Source organism: Tamandua tetradactyla, chromosome 9 (assembly GCF_023851605.1).
Source record: "Tamandua tetradactyla isolate mTamTet1 chromosome 9, mTamTet1.pri, whole genome shotgun sequence".
NCBI classification, from domain to species: Eukaryota; Metazoa; Chordata; class Mammalia; order Pilosa; family Myrmecophagidae; genus Tamandua; species Tamandua tetradactyla.
In genome coordinates this window covers 90,830,083-90,849,810 of record NC_135335.1, presented here as the reverse complement: position 1 = coordinate 90,849,810, position 19,728 = coordinate 90,830,083, and the positions used below count along the sequence as shown (strand labels likewise).

General features: G+C 33.6%; 1 protein-coding gene across 4 annotated transcripts in view; it reads left to right on the top strand.

The window, feature by feature from the left end:
- The window catches only part of TTC33 (tetratricopeptide repeat domain 33), a 158,548-nt gene that overhangs the window by 47,800 nt on the left and 91,020 nt on the right, over positions 1-19,728 (top strand). For 2 of the 4 annotated variants that reach the window (XR_013157938.1, XM_077117060.1), the window contains exons 3-5: positions 4,781-4,862; positions 6,305-6,436; positions 9,949-10,309. Coding sequence is in view for 3 of the 4 variants with exons in the window: in XM_077117060.1 (XP_076973175.1) it covers positions 4,781-4,862; positions 6,305-6,436; positions 9,949-10,296 (562 nt within the window). In the remaining variant the exon portion in view is untranslated. Of the gene's footprint in view, positions 1-4,780; positions 4,863-6,304; positions 6,437-9,948; positions 15,241-19,728 lie in introns of those variants that run through there. The other 2 variants (XM_077117061.1, XM_077117059.1) reach the window with 2 other exon arrangements.

The window sequence follows — 19,728 nt, the reverse complement described above, 5'->3', positions numbered from 1 at the left end:
CCATTAACTTTTTCCCTAATGGTTTTGGCATTCGCTCATGATTGCTGCCTGTTTTCATTATTTCATAGGGGGTGATTTTTAAAAATTCTAATATTCCTTCTTGTTTGTTAGCTGCTTTTTTTCCCTATAAAGAAGAAATTTTCTTTATTAGCTCTTTGCTCTGAAATACAGTTCACATTGGAAAAGCATAATAATGCATGAGTTTTTCTCTTTATCATTTTTTAGCATAATGAATTGGTGGGGTACCACCCTCCAGTGAGAACAATTTACTTGGCATGTAAATTTGCATGTGTATATATATTTTAATGTATAATTTTAATTAAACTCTGTTGAGCTAATTCACATACCACTCACCCATTTAAAGTATACAGTTCAGTGCTTTTTAGTATATTTAGAGTTGTGCAACCATCACCACTATCTATTTCCAAAACTTTCATCACCCCAAAAAGAAACCCCATACTCATTTGCAGTCACTTTCTATTCCCACCCTCACCCCGCATACCCCTGCCTTAGGCAACTTCTAATTTCTGTCTTTATAGATTTGCCTATTGTGTATATTTTCATATAAATGAAATCATACTGTATATGGTCATTTGTAACTAGCTTTTTCCACTCAGGATGTTTTCAGGGTTCATCCATGTTGTAACATGTATCAGTACCTCATTTTTTTTTTTTTTTACGTTTTTAAATTAACATTTTTTTCAAACTTTTAAGTTAATTGTGCAATATAAAAAACTAGAAAATAAAAGAAGCAAAGAGCACAAAAGTCATCCAAAATCACAAGCAGTTTACAGTGTGATATATCCTTCTAGGTCCTTTATGTGTATACACACAGCTGAACATACAATTTTATGTGGTTAAGATCACACAAAATGTATCATGCTTTTTTGGGGGTGGGGGGGTGCATGGTCTGAGAATTGAACCCAGGTCACCTGCATGGAAGGCAAGCATTCTACCACTGAACCACCTGTGCATGCTCTTTTGTGAACATTTACCAATTAAAAGTCTCAAAGCCATGAGTATGGTGATAATCAAAAATTCATAACACAAACTCAGTCAGGGGAGAAAAATGTATTCCTGCCTTTCTTGGGGACAAAAATTTCATAAAAGGTAAAATAGAACAGGCCTCTATAGATGTTGGCAGAGTTACAAATACTACATTCCCTTAATGCTCAATTAAAAATGAGCCATAAGGCAAGAGTACAATAAATATAATGCATCTAAGAGAATTCGTTATATGATCTATATTGAAATATTAACAAGAAGATATGTTTCCATTAAATTATTGAACACTTGTTTTCGTATGGTACAGCCAAGAGATGCACACATAACAAATGGTTACATCAAAATGGGAATACAAACACATCTGTATATATCACTCCTGCTGCACCTCTGCAGGCAACTTAATGATGAAGTCCAGAAGCTTATTGCTCAGAGATGATTTAGCAATTCCATGTCAAAGGTGCTTCTTTTCTATTAATTTAACAAAAGGATATTTATAAATTTGTTAATTTACTGTCTTTACTTTTTATCATACATTGTCACCTCATAATATCTAAAAAGCTTAGATGTTGTGAAATAAAGAATGAAACTTATCTATAGTAAACACAGATATTTTACAAAAAAATGCACATAGAACTATGGTTATAGTCTAAAACTGTCTTCTAGATATACTAGCAAAGAGCCTTCCCCTTTGCACTTCTTCTTCCTGCTCCACCGTTTCAGTGACTAAGTACAGAAATACGTCTAGCTCCAAGAGGTGTATTAACAAACGAAACATTTTGCTTCCTGTCTCTGAGACCTTGAGCCCTGCTGGTCTACAGATCCAAAAGATAGTCCTTCGTATAAACTAGCACAAAGACATTTATATGGAGATTATTTTATTGCCTCTATTTTTAATATCCTTTGGACATTAGGACTTGTCCTTTAATACACAGCAATAACTAAAATGCCATTATAGAACAATGATCAGACAATCTGAACTTGTCCAACAAATCACGGGTAAAGAACACTTCCTTCTGCACTTTCTTCCCTGCTCCCACCACCATCTTTGCAGCGTGCTGCTCCAAGTCATCTAAATTAACAACACCATTCCAAATACAACCATTACTATGTGTTAATAAAAAAGAATATTTAAAGTGTTATTTTACAGTCTTTACTTTTAGCTTATGTTGTATACGTCTAAGCATCTATAAAGACTAGATATTTCAAGTAAGGGTTTGTATTTGTCCAAGATACACACAGTAGCATTGAAAAAACCACACACATGTAACAAAGAATATAATCTGAAAGTAGCTTCTAAATAAGAACTTTCTGGCCTCTATCAACCCAGTGGTTGTATCTGTAATGCTTAGAGGGGATTTTTTTTCTTTCTTTTTTAAAAATATTTTTATTGAGAAATCTTCACATACATTCTATACATGGTGTACAATCAGTGGCTCACAATATTATCACATAGTTGTTTATTCATCACCATGGTCATTTTTTAGAACATTTGCATCACTCCAGAAAAAGAAATAAAAAGAAGAAAGAAAAAAGTCATACATACCTTACCTCTTAACCCTCCTTCTCATTGACCGCTAGTATTTCAGCCTACCCAATTTGTTTTACCCCTGATCCCCCCATTATTTATTTGTTTTTTTACCATACATTTTTACTCATCTGTCCGTACTCTGGATAAAAGGAGCATCAAATACAAGGTTTTCACAATCATGCAGTCACATTGAAAAAGTTATATCATTATACAGTCATCTTAAAAAATCAAGACTACTGGAACACAGTTAAACAGTTTCAGGTTCTTCCTTCCAGCCACTTGAATATATCATAAACTAAAAAGAGATATCTATATATGCATAAGAATAACCTCCAGGATAACCTCTCGACTGTGAAATCTTTCAGCCACTGAAACTTTATTTTTTCTCATTTCTTTCTTCCTCCTTTTGGTCAAGTTAGGCTTTCTCAATCTCTTGATGCTGGGTCGCGGTTCATTCTGGGAGTTCTGTCCCACGTTGTCAGGGAAATTTACACCCCTGGGAGTTGTGACCCACGTAGGGGTGAGAGCAGTGAGTTCACCTGCTGAGTTGGCTTAGACAGAGAGAGACCACATCTGAGCAACAAAAGTTCTCTGGGGGTGACTCTTAGGCCTAATTTTAAGTAGCCTATCCTTTGCAGGAATAAGTTTCTTAGGGGCAAAGCCCAAGATTGAGGGCTCAACCTATTGATTTTGTTGTCCCCACTGCTTGCAAGAATATCAGAAATTAAGAGATTCTTTTTTAATGGTACCGAGGCAAGGATTAGGCATGTGCACATGTGTATATTAGTCTTTGTAAGCTCCATCTAACTATCATTCTGTGAGTAGCCAGGAATGAGAATTGATAGACATATTAGTTAGGGTTCTCTAAAGAAACAGAATCAACAGGAAATATTCGTAAATATAAAATTTATAAAAATGTCTCATGTAACTGTGGGAACGTAGAGTCCAAAATCCATAGGGCAGGCTGTGAAGCTGACGATTCCGATGGAGAATCTGGATGAACTCCACAGGAGAGGCTCGCCAGCCAAAGCAGGAAGAGAACCTGTCTCTTCTGAATCCTCCTTAAAAGGCTTCCTGTGATTAGATTAAGCATCACTCATTAAAGAAGACACTCCCTTTGGCTGATTACACATGGAATCAGTTGTGGATGTAGCTGACGTGATCATGACTTAATTCTGTGAAATGTCCTCATAGAAAAAGACAGGCCAGCACTTGCCCAACCAGACAAACAGGTACCACCACTTGGCCAAGTTGACACATGAACCTGACCATGATAGTAGATTATGTATTTTTGTTTAGTTCTAGAAAGCAGAACTAGTAGCACTAGGCTAAAGGTACAAAATAGAAAGTTTTAGCTCTGTATAATGAAGAATGTTCTGATAACTAAAACTTTCTCCACCTAGATATATTATGAGAGATGCTGTAGAGATTTCTGCTTTGGATAATATGTAGGACTTAAATATTCCTTAACTTTATTTTTTTTAAAAAGAAAGTGTACTTGCTATGCTTCTGCAAATTTGGTATGGAACATGCTGAATTCAGTTTTGAGCATATTGAGTTTGAGGTATCTATGGGCTATCCAGTAGGAGAGGTTACATGACTGTATGTCTTAGGTGCTTAAAAGCAATGCTATCCTGGAAAAACAACAATGGAAAGATAATTATGGAAATCACCATATTCATACAGTTTTTCCTTTATTTGACTTGTTCCTTACAAACTTACCAAGTTTTAACAGTGTTACAAAAAATAAGAAACAGATATGATCCCTGCCCTCATACAACTTCAGATCTAGAAATTTAAAATTGAAGAATCTTTAGGAAATTAGCTGGGAACTTCTTAAATTGTCGTCTGTATCAGCTAGGTTATCACAGAAGAGTCCTGGGTTGCAACTGGATTGTAAATTATTTTTCAAGTCCTTTACAGTAAATCCAAGATGAATGGCACCATGTGCATACATTTAGTTGATGGAAAAAAAAAAAAAGAAATTCAGGTGATGATGTTTCAGTCCAGAAGAAGTATTCTTAAGAAGTGATTTCCAGGGCCTCTTTATTTTTTGATGTTTTCTCTTTTGTCTGTTCTTTTCCCTCATCTCTTAATTTTTCATCTTTTGTAACATCATCATCATCAGTTCCTGAATAGAGATATTTCTTGATAAACAATTATTCCCAGTACCTGATTTTAAAATTTGATTGTGTCCTGTCAAGGACTTATTAAAAATATAATATTAATGTAACTTAACAACCACAGATATCGGGAAGCAATTCAGAAGTGGGATGAAGCGCTTCAGTTAACTCCAAATGATGCTACCTTGTATGAGATGAAATCACAGGTAATTGTTATGAAGAATTTCAATTTCTTTATGACATTTATGCTATGTTTGTTTCATGAGCAATGATGAACCAAAATAACATTTCCTCCCATTTCCTTTTTCAAATACAATTTATTGGGAAAAAACATTTCACCATATTATTTATGTCTCTGCCTTATGCATAAAAGTAGAAATTCATTTGCCTTCACAATTAAGTTAACTATTGTTTCAATCTAACTCCGATAAGATATGAGCAGATAGATATCTTTTAAAAAGTCATTGGTCATCTCTTAAATAAATGAAAAGTATCTGCTTTTCTTTGAAATTGATTGTGATAGACTTGGCAGTAACTCAGTTTGTTTTAAGATTAGGATGTATTGGCTTCCTGTTGATTAGATTTCTCTAAAAATTACCTTGTCTTTAACAAAAGGTTAGAATAGATTCAATTTATTAAACAGTCTAAAGATAACATTAATACTTTAAAACTGTATTTCTAATACTTTGTGAGAAAGGCCATGAAGAAGATCTCTGAGCACTTGGATTAGGTTAGCCAAAAGATTTTAAAAATATCAAACATTTAACGTATTTTTGGCAGAAGATAGTTGCAGTTCAGTTTTACTCAGGAGTCCTAACAAATATCTTTCAGATGATGATCTCAACTATGGACCACACCCTTTGTCAGCTTTGATCTAAGTTTATCCAGGGAAAACCTAAATAAATCATGTCCTCCAAATGAAGTGCTATGAGGACCATGAAGACCTTCATTTGAATACGTCTTTAATTTTCAATATTGAATTATGTACATGTTAAAGGCAGGATTTATGTAAACTATATGGAATGAATTGCTTAATTTGGACCCTGATAATGATTGTGTAACAAATCTTCTGGAGACCAGATGATCCCAATAATTATTGATAAAATCTAACCCATTCCCATAGATTGAAGTGAAGTGCTCTAAAGTTCCCTAATTTTATGGTTTACATGGGTTAAAGAACCTGGTGGTGTGGGGAGGCCTATGGAGTGTTTAAATGATCTATATAGCAGGAAGATTTTCACTAGGGACAGCATGGCTGATTGGACAAATTTCAGTTTACCTAGTTTAATAGCAGGGATTCCCTCAAAACCACATTACAAGTAGAAGAATTACAAGTGAAATTGGGAATTCAAATAACTTTGAGCCCCCAAGGCTAAAATATGGTTACCTAGTTTTGGCCAGCTGGACATAAGGAGTTTGAAAGGGTATAGTTTATATTTTCATAGTTATTTCAGGAATAAAAGAAGAATATAATTGCTGACCCTCAGTGGCATAGGAAAAGGTAAAAACCACTGAAACACTAAGTTTACCAGTTTTAAAATATATTTTAAAAAATGAAAGTTTTTTTTTTTAATATATAGTTATTCATTAGTAGTTTGCTAGTTTATGAGTGATGCTGACAGATTATTTTTCTTCACTTGGGCTCTAGGTCCTAATGTCTCTTCATGAAATGTTTCCAGCGGTGCATGCAGCGGAAATGGCTGTCCAGAGAAATCCACATTCATGGGAATCTTGGCAAACTTTGGGACGTGCTCAACTTGGATTAGGAGAGATAGTCTTGGTAAAATAGGTTATTATAATGCCAAAATTTTAAGTTTATTTTGATTTATTCTTGATATTGAATCAAAAATTAAATATCCATTTATCAATTATATACAAAAAATAGGTAGCAAGTACTTCTTAAATGTATTAGTCCATATCACAGATCAAAGATGCCACTAAACATTTTCCATTTTAATCAGTATGTCAGAGCCAGAATATTTTTCAAGTATTTGGCATTGCAGAATTTTTTTTTAAGGGCCATTTAACATAAAACAGCATTTGGTGTGCCTTATTTAAATAGAAAATAAGTAATTTTTAGGTTTGTTCTTTGGATCATTAAATATCTAAATATTTAATGTATCACTGTGGAGACAAGACCACTAATCGATTGTGTAGGGGAAGGTAGAAAGAGTAATGGTGATAAATATTTAGACTGAAAAGGTGCTAGGCTTAATGTGGGGAAAAAAGGAAGGAGGGATAAAAATTTATGAAAATGAAATACTCTTTGTGTAAAGTTGACTATAAACTGGCATCTTACAATTTATCTGGAGTATTCCTTGTAAGTTGAAAGGATTAAATAAGGTGAGAATTAGTTGTGCGAATTGTCCTGTTTTTTTTGTGTGTATGTGTTTGTTTGTTTGTATGTTTTGGCAGTGTAGCATATACCTGACAGCTAACAAAATTTATCTCTTAAAAGGATTTGCAAATCTAATACAGTAGTGCCAAATTCCCTCTTGACATTAATAAATTACGAATTTTTATGTTTTTTGACCTTTTACAATAAAACTAAAAACAAGCAAAAAGATTTCCTTGAAGGCTAAAACTCCTAAAATATCTAAATTTAGTTTTGCTATCAATGGCTTTAATAATTTGTGGAGGACATATTTTTTGGGTACTTTGTAAATACATCATTATTTCTACTTACCAAAAAAGTTATTTGTCAAATTCTTAGAAATAATAAATCAGGAATTTTGATGGGCAAATAATTGGTTGGAGTAAACTAAAAGTAATAATCTGTTTTGTAAGCCTATAACTTCTCTAATAAAGTGCTTATTTGTTTATTTATTTATTTATTTATTGATACTCAAAAAAGGAAAGAAAGTGATAATCTGAAATAAGATTCACAGTGACTGAAACCTGCATAACCAAAGTTCATTTTCTTTTCTTTCATATACAGCATAGTCATTTCTTCTCTTTCTCTCTTTTTTTAACCTGAAGACTTAAATCAAGCCTGAGTTGGAAAAAAGGAATTCAAGGAACTTCTTTTCTAGCAAATTAACAGAAAAAGGACTGACATTTAATACTTCTTTCCTATGTGTTCTTTATTATGAAAAACTTATAAATCATTGTCTCTTTTGCTTATCTTATCTATAGTAATGGAAAAAAATCTTTAGGATGTAATGTTTAGCAAAGTTTATCTTATGAGGAAGTAAAATATACTACAGATGAGACAACTGAGATACTTTGAAGCAACCAATAAAAGTAAAGTTATTAAATCTTTTTTATTAAGAGTAACAGTTGTTAAATTATTGTTTTATTTTCTGCTAATACAATTCTGTCTATATTATGAAATTACTGCAGGCATTGAAAGTGTTATTTTTACTGATTTTAATGTGATTTTTGGAGCTCTACTTGAAAAAAAATCTTAATTTGATAATTTTTATGTAGACTTAAGCTATTCTCTTAAAAGATGTGAATGGTCAAAAAGAATTAGTTTACTCAAAATGTCATAACGAAAAGAAACTATGAAAAATATGTTGAAAGGAAGCTGAAACTTCTAACATTGAACAATTTAGGTAGCTGCATTGAACAGGCTAAAATTTAAGATAGTAGTTAGGCATATCTCTTCATAATTTTTTAGATTTTATGCAGATTTGGGTGTGTATGTTGAAAAATGATTATAGTATATATATTCTCGGGACCTCATGGAAAAGTGATTTCAGGGAAAGGAAGAATGGCAAAATAAGTAAAGTTAGACAAGAGAGCATATGAGTTCATGATTCTGTAGGAGGAAATAAGGTAAGTTGAAAAGGTTTATAAAGAAGTATCTCCTATAGAAGGTGGAAAGGAGATTGGGAAAAGGAGATTGTGTTATGTAAATTATGTTTCAATGAAACAGTTTACGATTTTTAATAAATACAAACAAAATTCCCTTTTAATGTTTTGCAAGGTACTGGGGATTCTTCACACCCTTTCATATTCCTAGAACCATTTTTCTGTGGAGTATTAAGAAAGTATTATACACAGTGCCCCGGTACCCTATGGGCTAAACAAATATTTACATGCTGAGTCTAACTTGATGGTTAACACCGTGACTTTTATCTTTGAAAAAAGTTAAGTCATGAAGATACCATCATACTTTTTTATTATTGTTACAAGTAATCCAATTTAAGATATTCCATTGAAAGCTTTATAACTTTGGTTTCTTTTACAAAGTTATGTCACACACTTCTAATGAATCCCTTAACATGTATAAAGTTTAAACTTCCTGATGTGGCATTCTCTCTCCAATTTAACAATCAATGTTCATCTCCTGTTTCCCTTTTTCAAATTCACACTATTTTCTGCTCTTGCTACTTTATATACTAATTTCCTCTAAAGGGCCTAAATCAGATTAGAAATCTGGTCAGTTTTGTAGAATCCTAGAAGTAATATTTGCTTGAGGATCTTATGTTCAGGAAGTGAATAGACTCAGAGAGAACAATACACAGTCTAATCTAATGGTCATCAACTGGGAACAGTTTTGTCCCCAAAGGGACATTTGGTAGTGTCTGGAGAATTTTTGGTCATCACAAATGGGTGCCATTGACATCTAGTGGCTATAGGCCAGGGATGTTGCTAAACATTCTATAATAAACATGACCACCCCCAAAACAAAGAAATGTCAGTAGTCCCAGGCTTTACACTGCTGTAGACTGAAATGGAGTCCTTGTAACTAGGCAGCATAACCTAGTAGATAACAGCGGTATGGAGTCTTTAGCCAGAGTGCTTGAATTTGAATCCCAGCTATGCCACTTCCTAGCTGTTAATCTCTCTGTGCTTCTTTAAGTTAGAAATAATTACATTACTTTCTTCATAGGATTGTTGTGAGGATGATGAATTTATATATATATATATATATATAAGTTTTAGAATAGCACCTGAAACACAGCACTTAATAAAAGCATTATTATTATTATTATTATTATTATTATTATCTACACTCTGTGATTCATCCACCTTCCTGATCATTGGTTAGCCCAGGAAACACCCAGATTTATGTATTTGCTAATAGTATATTTGCTGTTCAAACCCTAATTTCAGTCCTTCTATTTTAATGGATTTTTAGTTATGTGTAGTTTGTTAGTCTTTCTTTCGCACATACTTCTGTAACTGTGGGCTTGCTTTTTCTTTCTCCAAAATCATCATCCAGTGGTTAGAAAAAAGCCCTCACTTCTATTCTTACATTCTAATACATTTTAAAAAATAGAGATATTGTGTATTCTATTAAGCATACTGATTTTAAAAAACAAAACTTGACATTTTTTTCAGGCAATTCGAAGTTTTCAAGTAGCCCTTCACATCTATCCAATGAACCCTGAATTATGGAAAGAAGACCTTTCTTGGGCAAGAACACTCCAGGAGCAGCAGAAAGTAGCACAGCAGATTAAAAAGAGTGAGGCGTCAGCAGAAGATTACTCACCAAAGTCAATTCCTGACTATGACTTTGAAAGTGATGAGATTGTTGCTGTTTGTGCAGCTATTGCTGAGAAACAGAAGACAGCTTCAGCAAATAAAACAATGGTTATTGTATCTGCTTCTGGGACTATCGAGACTGTAACTGAGAAGGAAGATGGTGCTACAACACCAGATGGCTCTGTTTTTATCAAAGCCCGATGAAGGAATATACATGGTATGAATTATTTAACTCTGTCTTTTTGATTCTCATTTAAAGTTTTAGACATAGGGACATTTATTCTGGAGATACAAGGCAAAAGTCCTGTTTGTGAGAGAAGTTTTTCAGATGAGGCATATAAAAACTAAATAATAGCATTATTGTATAGTGTTTGGATTACGCTTTGATAAGTTATGGTTTATACTTATGATTAGAGTTCTGAGCAAAATGTTTTTGATGTATAAATTTAGTTTCATCCAAATGTATGAATGGATACATTTTAAAGACACAACTTGAAGCAAATTCTTGAATAATGAATAACCTGATGGCCAGTGTTATTAAAATATTGATTTTGACTTTTGTTTTATAATAAAGGAAATACATGATTGCTTTCTCTCCTAGAAATATACTGTTGTTACTATTCACTCTATTTTTCTTGCTGTAGTAGAGTAAATCTGTCACAAGCTTTGAGTATTTTAAGTATTCATTTTGATTCAAAGCTGTCATTTTGCTATATGTGGAATCTTTCAAAGTTCAGTTGAAAATGCATGCAAATGTGAACATTCTAAAGATTTTGTGAAGTTTCTCTTAATTCTGATTTGTGCTTATGTTTTTGGCTTTAAAAATTTTATTATAACAATGGTAGCTGCCTCCCACAGTATTTGTTAGATGTATGAAGTACTGATAAATGTTACAATGATGGTTTTGTTTTTAAAATTATTACTGTAGGTAGGTTAGCCCTTACCACAAGTGAGTCTTTTTTTTAAATGTTCATTTTTTTAAACGAATGGCTTTTACAGATACATCATAATAAATTCTACTGCTGCATTTTCCCAGTCAAAAGAATATTTTCTTTTTCTTATTTTTTAAAGCTTAAAAGATAAAAAAGTAATTTATCTTCCGTAACTTTCTAGTTGATGGTTTAAATTCTTTTTCTAGCTAACTTTTGGAACTTGTCAATGGATTGAGAAATATTCATAATTTTAAGTAGGTAAATATGTATCTTTCAAGAAATGTAACTAAGGATGTTAGAGTGCTCATGGGTGAATAGCTTAGGCACAAAATGCATAGAAACTAAAATGTGCTTTTTAATATAATCCCAATGAGTACAAAAAGATGAGGAAATATTTGACTGGCCACAATCACATTCAATCAATGTGTCATTGCTAATATGAATTATCCTCTTTACATTGCATGTATTGTAGTATAAATATATAGATTTATTAGGTACTCAGGAAGATACTAATGGTATAAAATCAATTTTATTCTTGTTAGAGAAAAGTAAGCTAATTTATCTTAAGGAATTTTACCCACCCCTGTTGGAGTGTGTAAGTGATGGTCTGCATTTTATGAAATGACTGTTTTAAATTTTGTTTTAGTGGAATGCTTTTCTCTTTTTTTCAGAGTTGGAAAAATCCAACATATACTTTGGAAAGTGCTGTATTTTTCTCTGAAGTTACTTAGAATGTTAGCTCTGGTTAAAGAAATCAGTTTAGAGTTTTAGATACAAAAAGTAAATATTACATCTATTTTAACTTAAGGAATATTCTCAAAGAAGATAGTTGAGTATCTAGAGAAGTGAGCTTTCAACATTTGGTATGTTGTTTTGAGTAATGGATGTGTGTTTATTGTGTAATTTGTGAATAAATTTTTTTTGTGCATTTTGAAGATTTTTCTATTTCTGTTAAGCTTTTGAAAAAGTAGATTAATTCACTTAATTTCTTTCTTATGTGAAAATAATGTATGTAAAGCACATTGCATGGAGCTTAGCACATAAAGTGCTCATTTATATGAGGAACGTGAATTAGTTTGCAGTTATCAACCTCTGTTTCTTTAGATTTTAAGAGAGGGTGAGAACTGCTTCATACTCTTTTCCTTATCTGAAAGTGAAAAATCAGTACTCACTATATTTCAGGACAGATAGTTGTCATTTTGGGATCATTCTTGTCCTAAGTACTATTTCTAAACCAAAAGAGAGGCAAGACACAGAATGGAGTACCATATAGCTGCTTGAGTCTGTCAAAAAACCTAAGAATTCCTCTGTATTGGCATTTGTTTTGGTTTCTTAGGCTGTTCATGCAAATACATGAAATTGTTCGACTTAAAACAATAGGAATTTATCCCCTCATGGTTTAGAGGCCAGGAAGATGTCCAAATCACTGCAGCATCAAGGTGATGCTTTCCCTGAAGACTTTGGTGCTGTGGGGCTGGCTGCTGGTGATCCTTTGCTCTTCTGTCACATGGCAAGGCACATAGCAGCATCTCCTGGTCTCTTCCTCCTCTTGTGGGTGTTGCTGATTTTAGCATCTTCCTGTAGTTTTCTCTTTCTGTCTGAATTTCATTCTCTTATAAAGTGCTCTAGTAATGGGATTGCAACCCATTCTGATAGGGGTGGGACGCACAACTGAAGTAACGTCACCAGGGTTCTACTTGCAATGGGTTTACTTTAATTCACAGGAATTGATTAAATTTAAGAACATTCTTTTCTGGGGTTCATACAGCTTCAAACCACTACAGCATTGTTAGGCCATATTAGTCTCTTTTACTCCCAGATATAAGGTAGGCATTAGATGATTTAGACATAGGATATAGGAGCAAGGGGATTAGTGAATTATGGAGGCAGAAAGCAGCTCATATCCACATCCCAAAAGATGCTTAGCTAACACTCTTCTATGAAGAGAAAAATGTATCCATTACCATTCAAGGATGTGACTACTGATAAACAAACCTTTAGTGATATTACTAACTGTAATAACAAATACTTATCAATCTGAAAGGTAATTGATGTTCATAACAGTGGTATAATAAAAGATGTTTAATATACTTTCACCTTGCATTGGTGTGGTATATATGTTACAATTGATGAAAGCACATTTTTATGATCATGCTATTAACTATATTCCATGGTTTACCTTAGGGTTCACTATTGGTGCTGTGTAGTTTCATGGACTTTTTAAAAATGTATTCTAGTAACATATATATAACCTATGATTTCCCTTTTTTAACCACATTTATATATATCATTCAGTGCTGTTAATTACGGTCACAATGTTGTGCTACATTTGCCACTTTCCATTACCAAAACTTTCCGTCATCCCAAATAGAAACTCTGTACATTTCAAACCTTAACTCACCACTTCCTACCCCCATACCATCCCCTGGTAATTTATATTCTGACTCTGAGTTTGCTTATTCTAATTATTTCATATCAGTGAGATTGCATGATCTCACTGATATGAATAATTAGCAATTTGTCCTTTTGTGTCTGACTTATTTCGTTCACATGATATCTTCTAGGTTTATCCATGTTATCACATATCAGAATTTCATTCTTTTTTGAGTGGGATAATATTCCATTGTATGTATATATACCATACTTTATTTATCCATCCATTGGTTAATAGACATTTGGGTTGCTTCCATCTTCTGGCAATTGTGAATAATGCCATTTTGAACATTGGTTGCAAATATCTGCTTGGATCCCTGCTTTCAGTTCTTCTGGATGTATACCTAGCAGTGGGATTGACAGATCATATGATAATTCCATACTTAACGATCTAACTCCCTAACTGTCTTCCAAAGCAACTATATCATTTTACATCCCTACCAGCAATGAATGAGTATTCCTAATTCTCCATATCACTGTTAACACTTGGAATTTTCTTTCTCTCTTTTTTTAATGGCTTTTGGCCATTTGTATATCATCTTTGGAGAAATGTCTCTGAATATAACTTGTATTATTCTTTCTTGAAAATTGTATGACTTGACACTTGTTAGCCAGAACATGACATACCCAGACCATGCCTGGAAGTTATCTGAGGTATAGGTCACAGAACCCAGATCTACTGCAGTTGGGGACTATGCACAAAGCCTTATGGTAATGATTTGAATGTGAAGAGCTTCAAAATTAATGTTGTATGGCAAAGCTATAATGAAAAATTTTAAAAGCTTTGTCTGAGAAAACTAGAGTTTCCATGATTATAACTGAACAATATAGTCTTTTCAGTTTAAAAACTGAGCATTACATAATCATGTCAAAAGTTTGTTTTATTGCCTTTCTTAGCAGTGAGAAGATGATCAATAATTTCTTTTCATTTCCTTGAGTCAGAACCTTCTCTAAATTGACTCTGGACCAACCATCCTGAGCTGTGATTTCATGACATACATGTATCTAAATAAGTTGTGAGTTGATGCTTGAACCATAGTTGCATAATAATTATCTTCGAATCTGTGGGTATATTAAATGGTAGTTTTTGCATGTGCTTTTTTCTGGAATGTTATTATTTCCTATTGTGTGTTTTATGATTGATGACATTTTAGAAATGAGAGAGTAAAGTTTAGGGTTTTTTAAACCAAAGTAAAATAAGAAAATTTGTAAATGATTTACCTCCTTATTGAAATAAAAAAAATAAAGATTATCTCTAAAGTAATGTCACCTTACTCACTTGCAACTAAATATGCCTACTCTAATGGAAGAGAAGAGCTAGGCTTCTGGCTTGTGTATCATGAATTGTGCTATAGTATGTCTTGTGAGTGAACATTAGTTGTGTGTGCCAAGGTGGAATAAAGGTTGAGAAATACTCACCTATACTTTGGGGGAAGACAGGGAGACAGATAGTTTCCTTTTATAGTGATTCTTTTTGTATGTGTAGAGACATCCATTCACCTAAGAGTCCCAATCTCTTTCTCCCTTTTCCCTCACACCTTTCCCCAGGAAAGGAGGGAGTTTAGGATGAAGAACTGGTCATGCTATCTCTCCCTTCCCATTTGGATTTGTCATACCTAGACTTTTTCAGCAATAAATCTGATATGTTGAATCTCCATCTGCCTGATTTTTTGTTTCTCAAGTGGTTCAGAAGCCAGGAGGGAACAAGGGGTATTTTATGACATCCTCAAACCCCAACAAAGATTAATGCAGAGTATATTTCAAAGTAAGCCTAAGATAATTAAAAATCAAATGTGGGAGATTTTTCCTAAATGCAGATTTTTTATTTTTATTTTTTTTTTTTATTAACGGAAAGAAAAAAAAAAAAAGAAATTAACACAACATTTAGAAATCATACCATTCTACATATGCACTCAGTAATTCTTAACATCATCACATAGATGCATGATCATTGTTTCTTAGTACATTTGCATCGGTTTAGAGGAACTAGCAACACAACAGAAAAAGATATAAAATGTTAATATAAAGAAAAGAAATAAAAGTAGTAGTAATAGTAAAAAACAACAACAACAAACAAACCAACAAGCAAACAAAAACAAAAAAAACCCTATAGCTCAGATGCAGCTTCATTCAGTATTTTAACATGATTACTTTACAATTAGGTATTATTGTGCTGTCCATTTTTGAGTTTTTGTATCTAGTCCTGTTGCACAGTCTGTATCCCTTCAGCTTCAATTACCCATTGTCTTACCATGTTTCTAACTCCTGCTGAACTCTGTTACCAATGACATATTTCAAGTTTATTCTCGAATGTCCGTTCACATCAGTGGGACCATACAGTATTTGTCCTTTAGTTTTTGGCTGGATTCACTCAGCATAATATTCTCTAGGTCCATCCATGTTATTACATGGTTCATAAGTTTATCTTGTCTTAAAGCTGCATAATATTCCATCGTATGTATATACCACAGTTTGTTTAGCCACTCTTCTGTTGATGGAGATTTTGGCTGTTTCCATCTCTTTGCAATTGTAAATAACGCTGCTATAAACATTGGTGTGCAAATGTCTGTTTGTGTCTTTGCCCTTAAGTCCTTTGAGTAGATACCTAGCAATGGTATTGCTGGGTCGTATGGCAATTCTATATTCAGCTTTTTGAGGAACCGCCAAACTGCCTTCCACAGTGGTTGCACCCTTTGACATTCCCACCAACAGTGGATAAGTGTGCCTCTTTCTCCGCATCCTCTCCGGCACTGGTCATTTTCTGTTTTGTTGATAATGGCCATTCTGGTGGGTGTGAGATGATATCTCATTGTGGTTTTGATTTGCATTTCTCTAATGGCCAGGGACATTGAGCATCTCTTCATGTGCCTCTTGGCCATCCGTATTTCTTCTTCTGGTAGGTGTCTGTTTAAGTCTTTTTCCCATTTTGTAATTGGGTTGGCTGTCTTTTTGTTGTTGAGTTGAATAATCTCTTTATAAATTCTGGATACTAGACCTTTATCTGATATGTCGTTTCCAAATATTGTCTCCCATTGTGTAGGCTGTCTTTCTACTTTCTTGATGAAGTTCTCTGATGCACAAAAGTGTTTAATTTTGAGGAGCTCCCATTTATTTATTTCCTTTTTCAGTGTTCTTGCTTTAGGTTTAAGGTCCATAAAACCACCTCCAGTTGTAAGATCCATAAGATATCTCCCAACATTTTCCTCTAACTGTTTTATGGTCTTAGACCTAATGTTTAGATCTTTGATCCATTTTGAGTTAACTTTTGTATAGGGTGTGAGAGATGAGTCTTCTTTCATTCTTTTGCATATGGATATCCAGTTCTCTAGGCACCATTTATTGAAGAGACTGTTCTGTCCCAGGTGAGTTGGCTTGACTGCCTTATCAAAGATCAAATGTCCATAGATGAGAGGGTCTATATCTGAGCACTCTATTCGATTCCATTGGTCGATATATCTATCTTTATGCCAATACCATGCTGTTTTGACCACTGTGGCTTCATAATATGCCTTAAAGTCAGGCAGCGCGAGACCTCCAGCTTCGTTTTTTTTCCTCAAGATGTTTTTAGCAATTCGGGGTACCCTGCCCTTCCAGATAAATTTGCTTATTGGTTTTTCTATTTCTGAAAAATAAGTTGTTGGGATTTTGATTGGTATTGCATTGAATCTGTAAATCAATTTAGGTAGGATTGACATCTTAACTATATTTAGTCTTCCAATCCATGAACACGGTATGCCCTTCCATCTATTTAGGTCTTCTGTGATTTCTTTTAACAGTTTTTTGTAGTTTTCTTTATATAGGTTTTTTGTCTCTTTGGTTAAATTTATTCCTAGGTATTTTATTCTTTTAGTTGTGATTGTAAATGGGATTCGTTTCTTGATTTCCGCCTCAGCTTGTTCATTACTAGTGTATAGAAAAGCTACAGATTTTTGAATGTTGATCTTGTAGCCTGCTACTTTGCTGTACTCATTTATTAGTTCTAGTAATTTTGTTGTGGATTTTTCTGGGTTTTCTACATATAGTATCATATCGTCTGCAAACAGTGATAGTTTTACTTCTTCCTTTCCAATTTTGATGCCTTGTATTTCTTTTTCTTGCCTAATTGCTCTGGCTAGAACTTCCAACACAATGTTGAATAATAGTGGTGATAGTGGACATCCTTGTCTTGTTCCTGATCTTAGGGGGAAAGTTTTCAATTTTTCCCCATTGAGGATGATATTAGCTGTGGGTTTTTCATATATTCCCTCTATCATTTTAAGGAAGTTCCCTTGTATTCCTATCTTTTGAAGTGTTTTCAGCAGGAAAGGATGTTGAATCTTGTCAAATGCCTTCTCTGCATCAATTGAGATGATCATGTGATTTTTCTACTTTGATTTGTTGATATGGTGTATTACATTAATTGATTTTCTTATGTTGAACCATCCTTGCATACCTGGGATGAATCCTACTTGGTCATGATGTATGATTCTTTTAATGTGTTGTTGGATACGATTTGCTAGAATTTTATTGAGGATTTTTGCATCTGTATTCATTAGAGAGATTGGTCTGTAGTTTTCTTTTTTTGTAATATCTTTGCCTGGTTTTGGTATGAGGGTGATGTTGGCTTCATAGAATGAATTAGGTAGTTTTCCCTCCACTTCGATTATGTTGAAGAGTTTGAGGAGAGTAGGTACTAATTCTTTCTGGAACGTTTGGTAGAATTCACATGTGAAGCCATCTGGTCCTGGACTTTTCTTTTTAGGGAGCTTTTGAATAACTAATTCAATCTCTTTACTTGTGATTGGTTTGTTGAGGTCATCTATTTCTTCTTGAGTCAAAGTTGGTTGTTCATGTCTTTCCAGGAACCTGTCCATTTCTTCTAAATTATTGTATTTATTAGCGTAAAGTTGTTCATAGTATCCTGTTATTACCTCCTTTATTTCTGTGAGGTCAGTAGTTATGTCTCCTCTTTCATTTCTAATCTTATTTATTTGCATCCTCTCTCTTCTTCTTTTTGTCAATCTTGCTAAGGGCCCATCAATCTTGTTGATTTTCTCATAGAACCAACTTCTGGTCTTATTGATTTTCTCTATTGTTTTCATGTTTTCAATTTCATTTATTTCTGCTCTAATCTTTGTTATTTCTTTCCTTTTGCTTGCTTTGGGATTAGTTTGCTGTTCTTTCTCCAGTTCTTCCAAGTGGACAGTTAATTCCTGCATTTTTGCCTTTTCTTCTTTTCTGATAAAGGCATTTAGGGCAATAAATTTCCCTCTTAGCACTGCCTTTGCTGCATCCCATAAGTTTTGATATGTTGTGTCTTCATTTTCATTTGCCTCTAGGTATTTACTAATTTCTCTTGCAATTTCTTCTTTGACCCACTTGTTGTTTAAGAGTGTGTTGTTGAGCCTCCATGTATTTATGAATTTTCTGGCACTCTGCCTATTATTGATTTCCAACTTCATTCCTTTATGATCCGAGAAAGTGTTGTGTATGATTTCAATATTTTTAAATTTGTTAAGACTTGCTTTGTGACCCAGCATATGGTCTATCTTTGAGAATGATCCATGAGCACTTGAAAAAAAGGTGTATCCTGCTGTTGTGGGGTGTAATGTCCTATAAATGTCTGTTAAGTCAAGTTCATTTATAGTAATATTCAGGTTCTCTATTTCTTTATTGATCCTCTGTGTAGATGTTCTGTCCATTGATGAGAGTGGTGAATTGAAGTCTCTAACTATTATGGTATATGTGTCTATTTCCCTCTTCAGTGTTTGCAGTGTATTCCTCACGTATTTTGGGGCATTCTGGTTCGGTGCGTAAATATTTATGATTGTTATGTCTTCTTGCTTAATTGTTCCTTTTAATAGTATATAGTGTCCTTCTTTGTCTCTTTTAACTGTTTTACATTTGAAGTCTAATTTGTTAGATATTAGTATAGCCACTCCTGCTCTTTTCTGGTTGTTGTTTGCATGAAATATCTTTTCCCAACCTTTCACTTTCAACCTATATTTATCTTTGGGTCTAAGATGTGTTTCCTGTAGACAGCATATAGAAGGATCCTGTTTTTTAATCCATTCTGCCAGTCTATGTCTTTTAATTGGGGAATTCAGTCCATTGACATTTAGAGTTATTACTGTTTGGATAATATTTTCCTCTACCATTTTGCCTTTTGTATTATATATATCATATCTGACTTTCCTTCTTTCTACACTTTTCTCCATGTCTCTCTCTTCTGTCTTTTTGTATCTGACTCTAGTGTTTCCTTTAGTATTTCTTGCAGAGCTGGTCTCTTGGT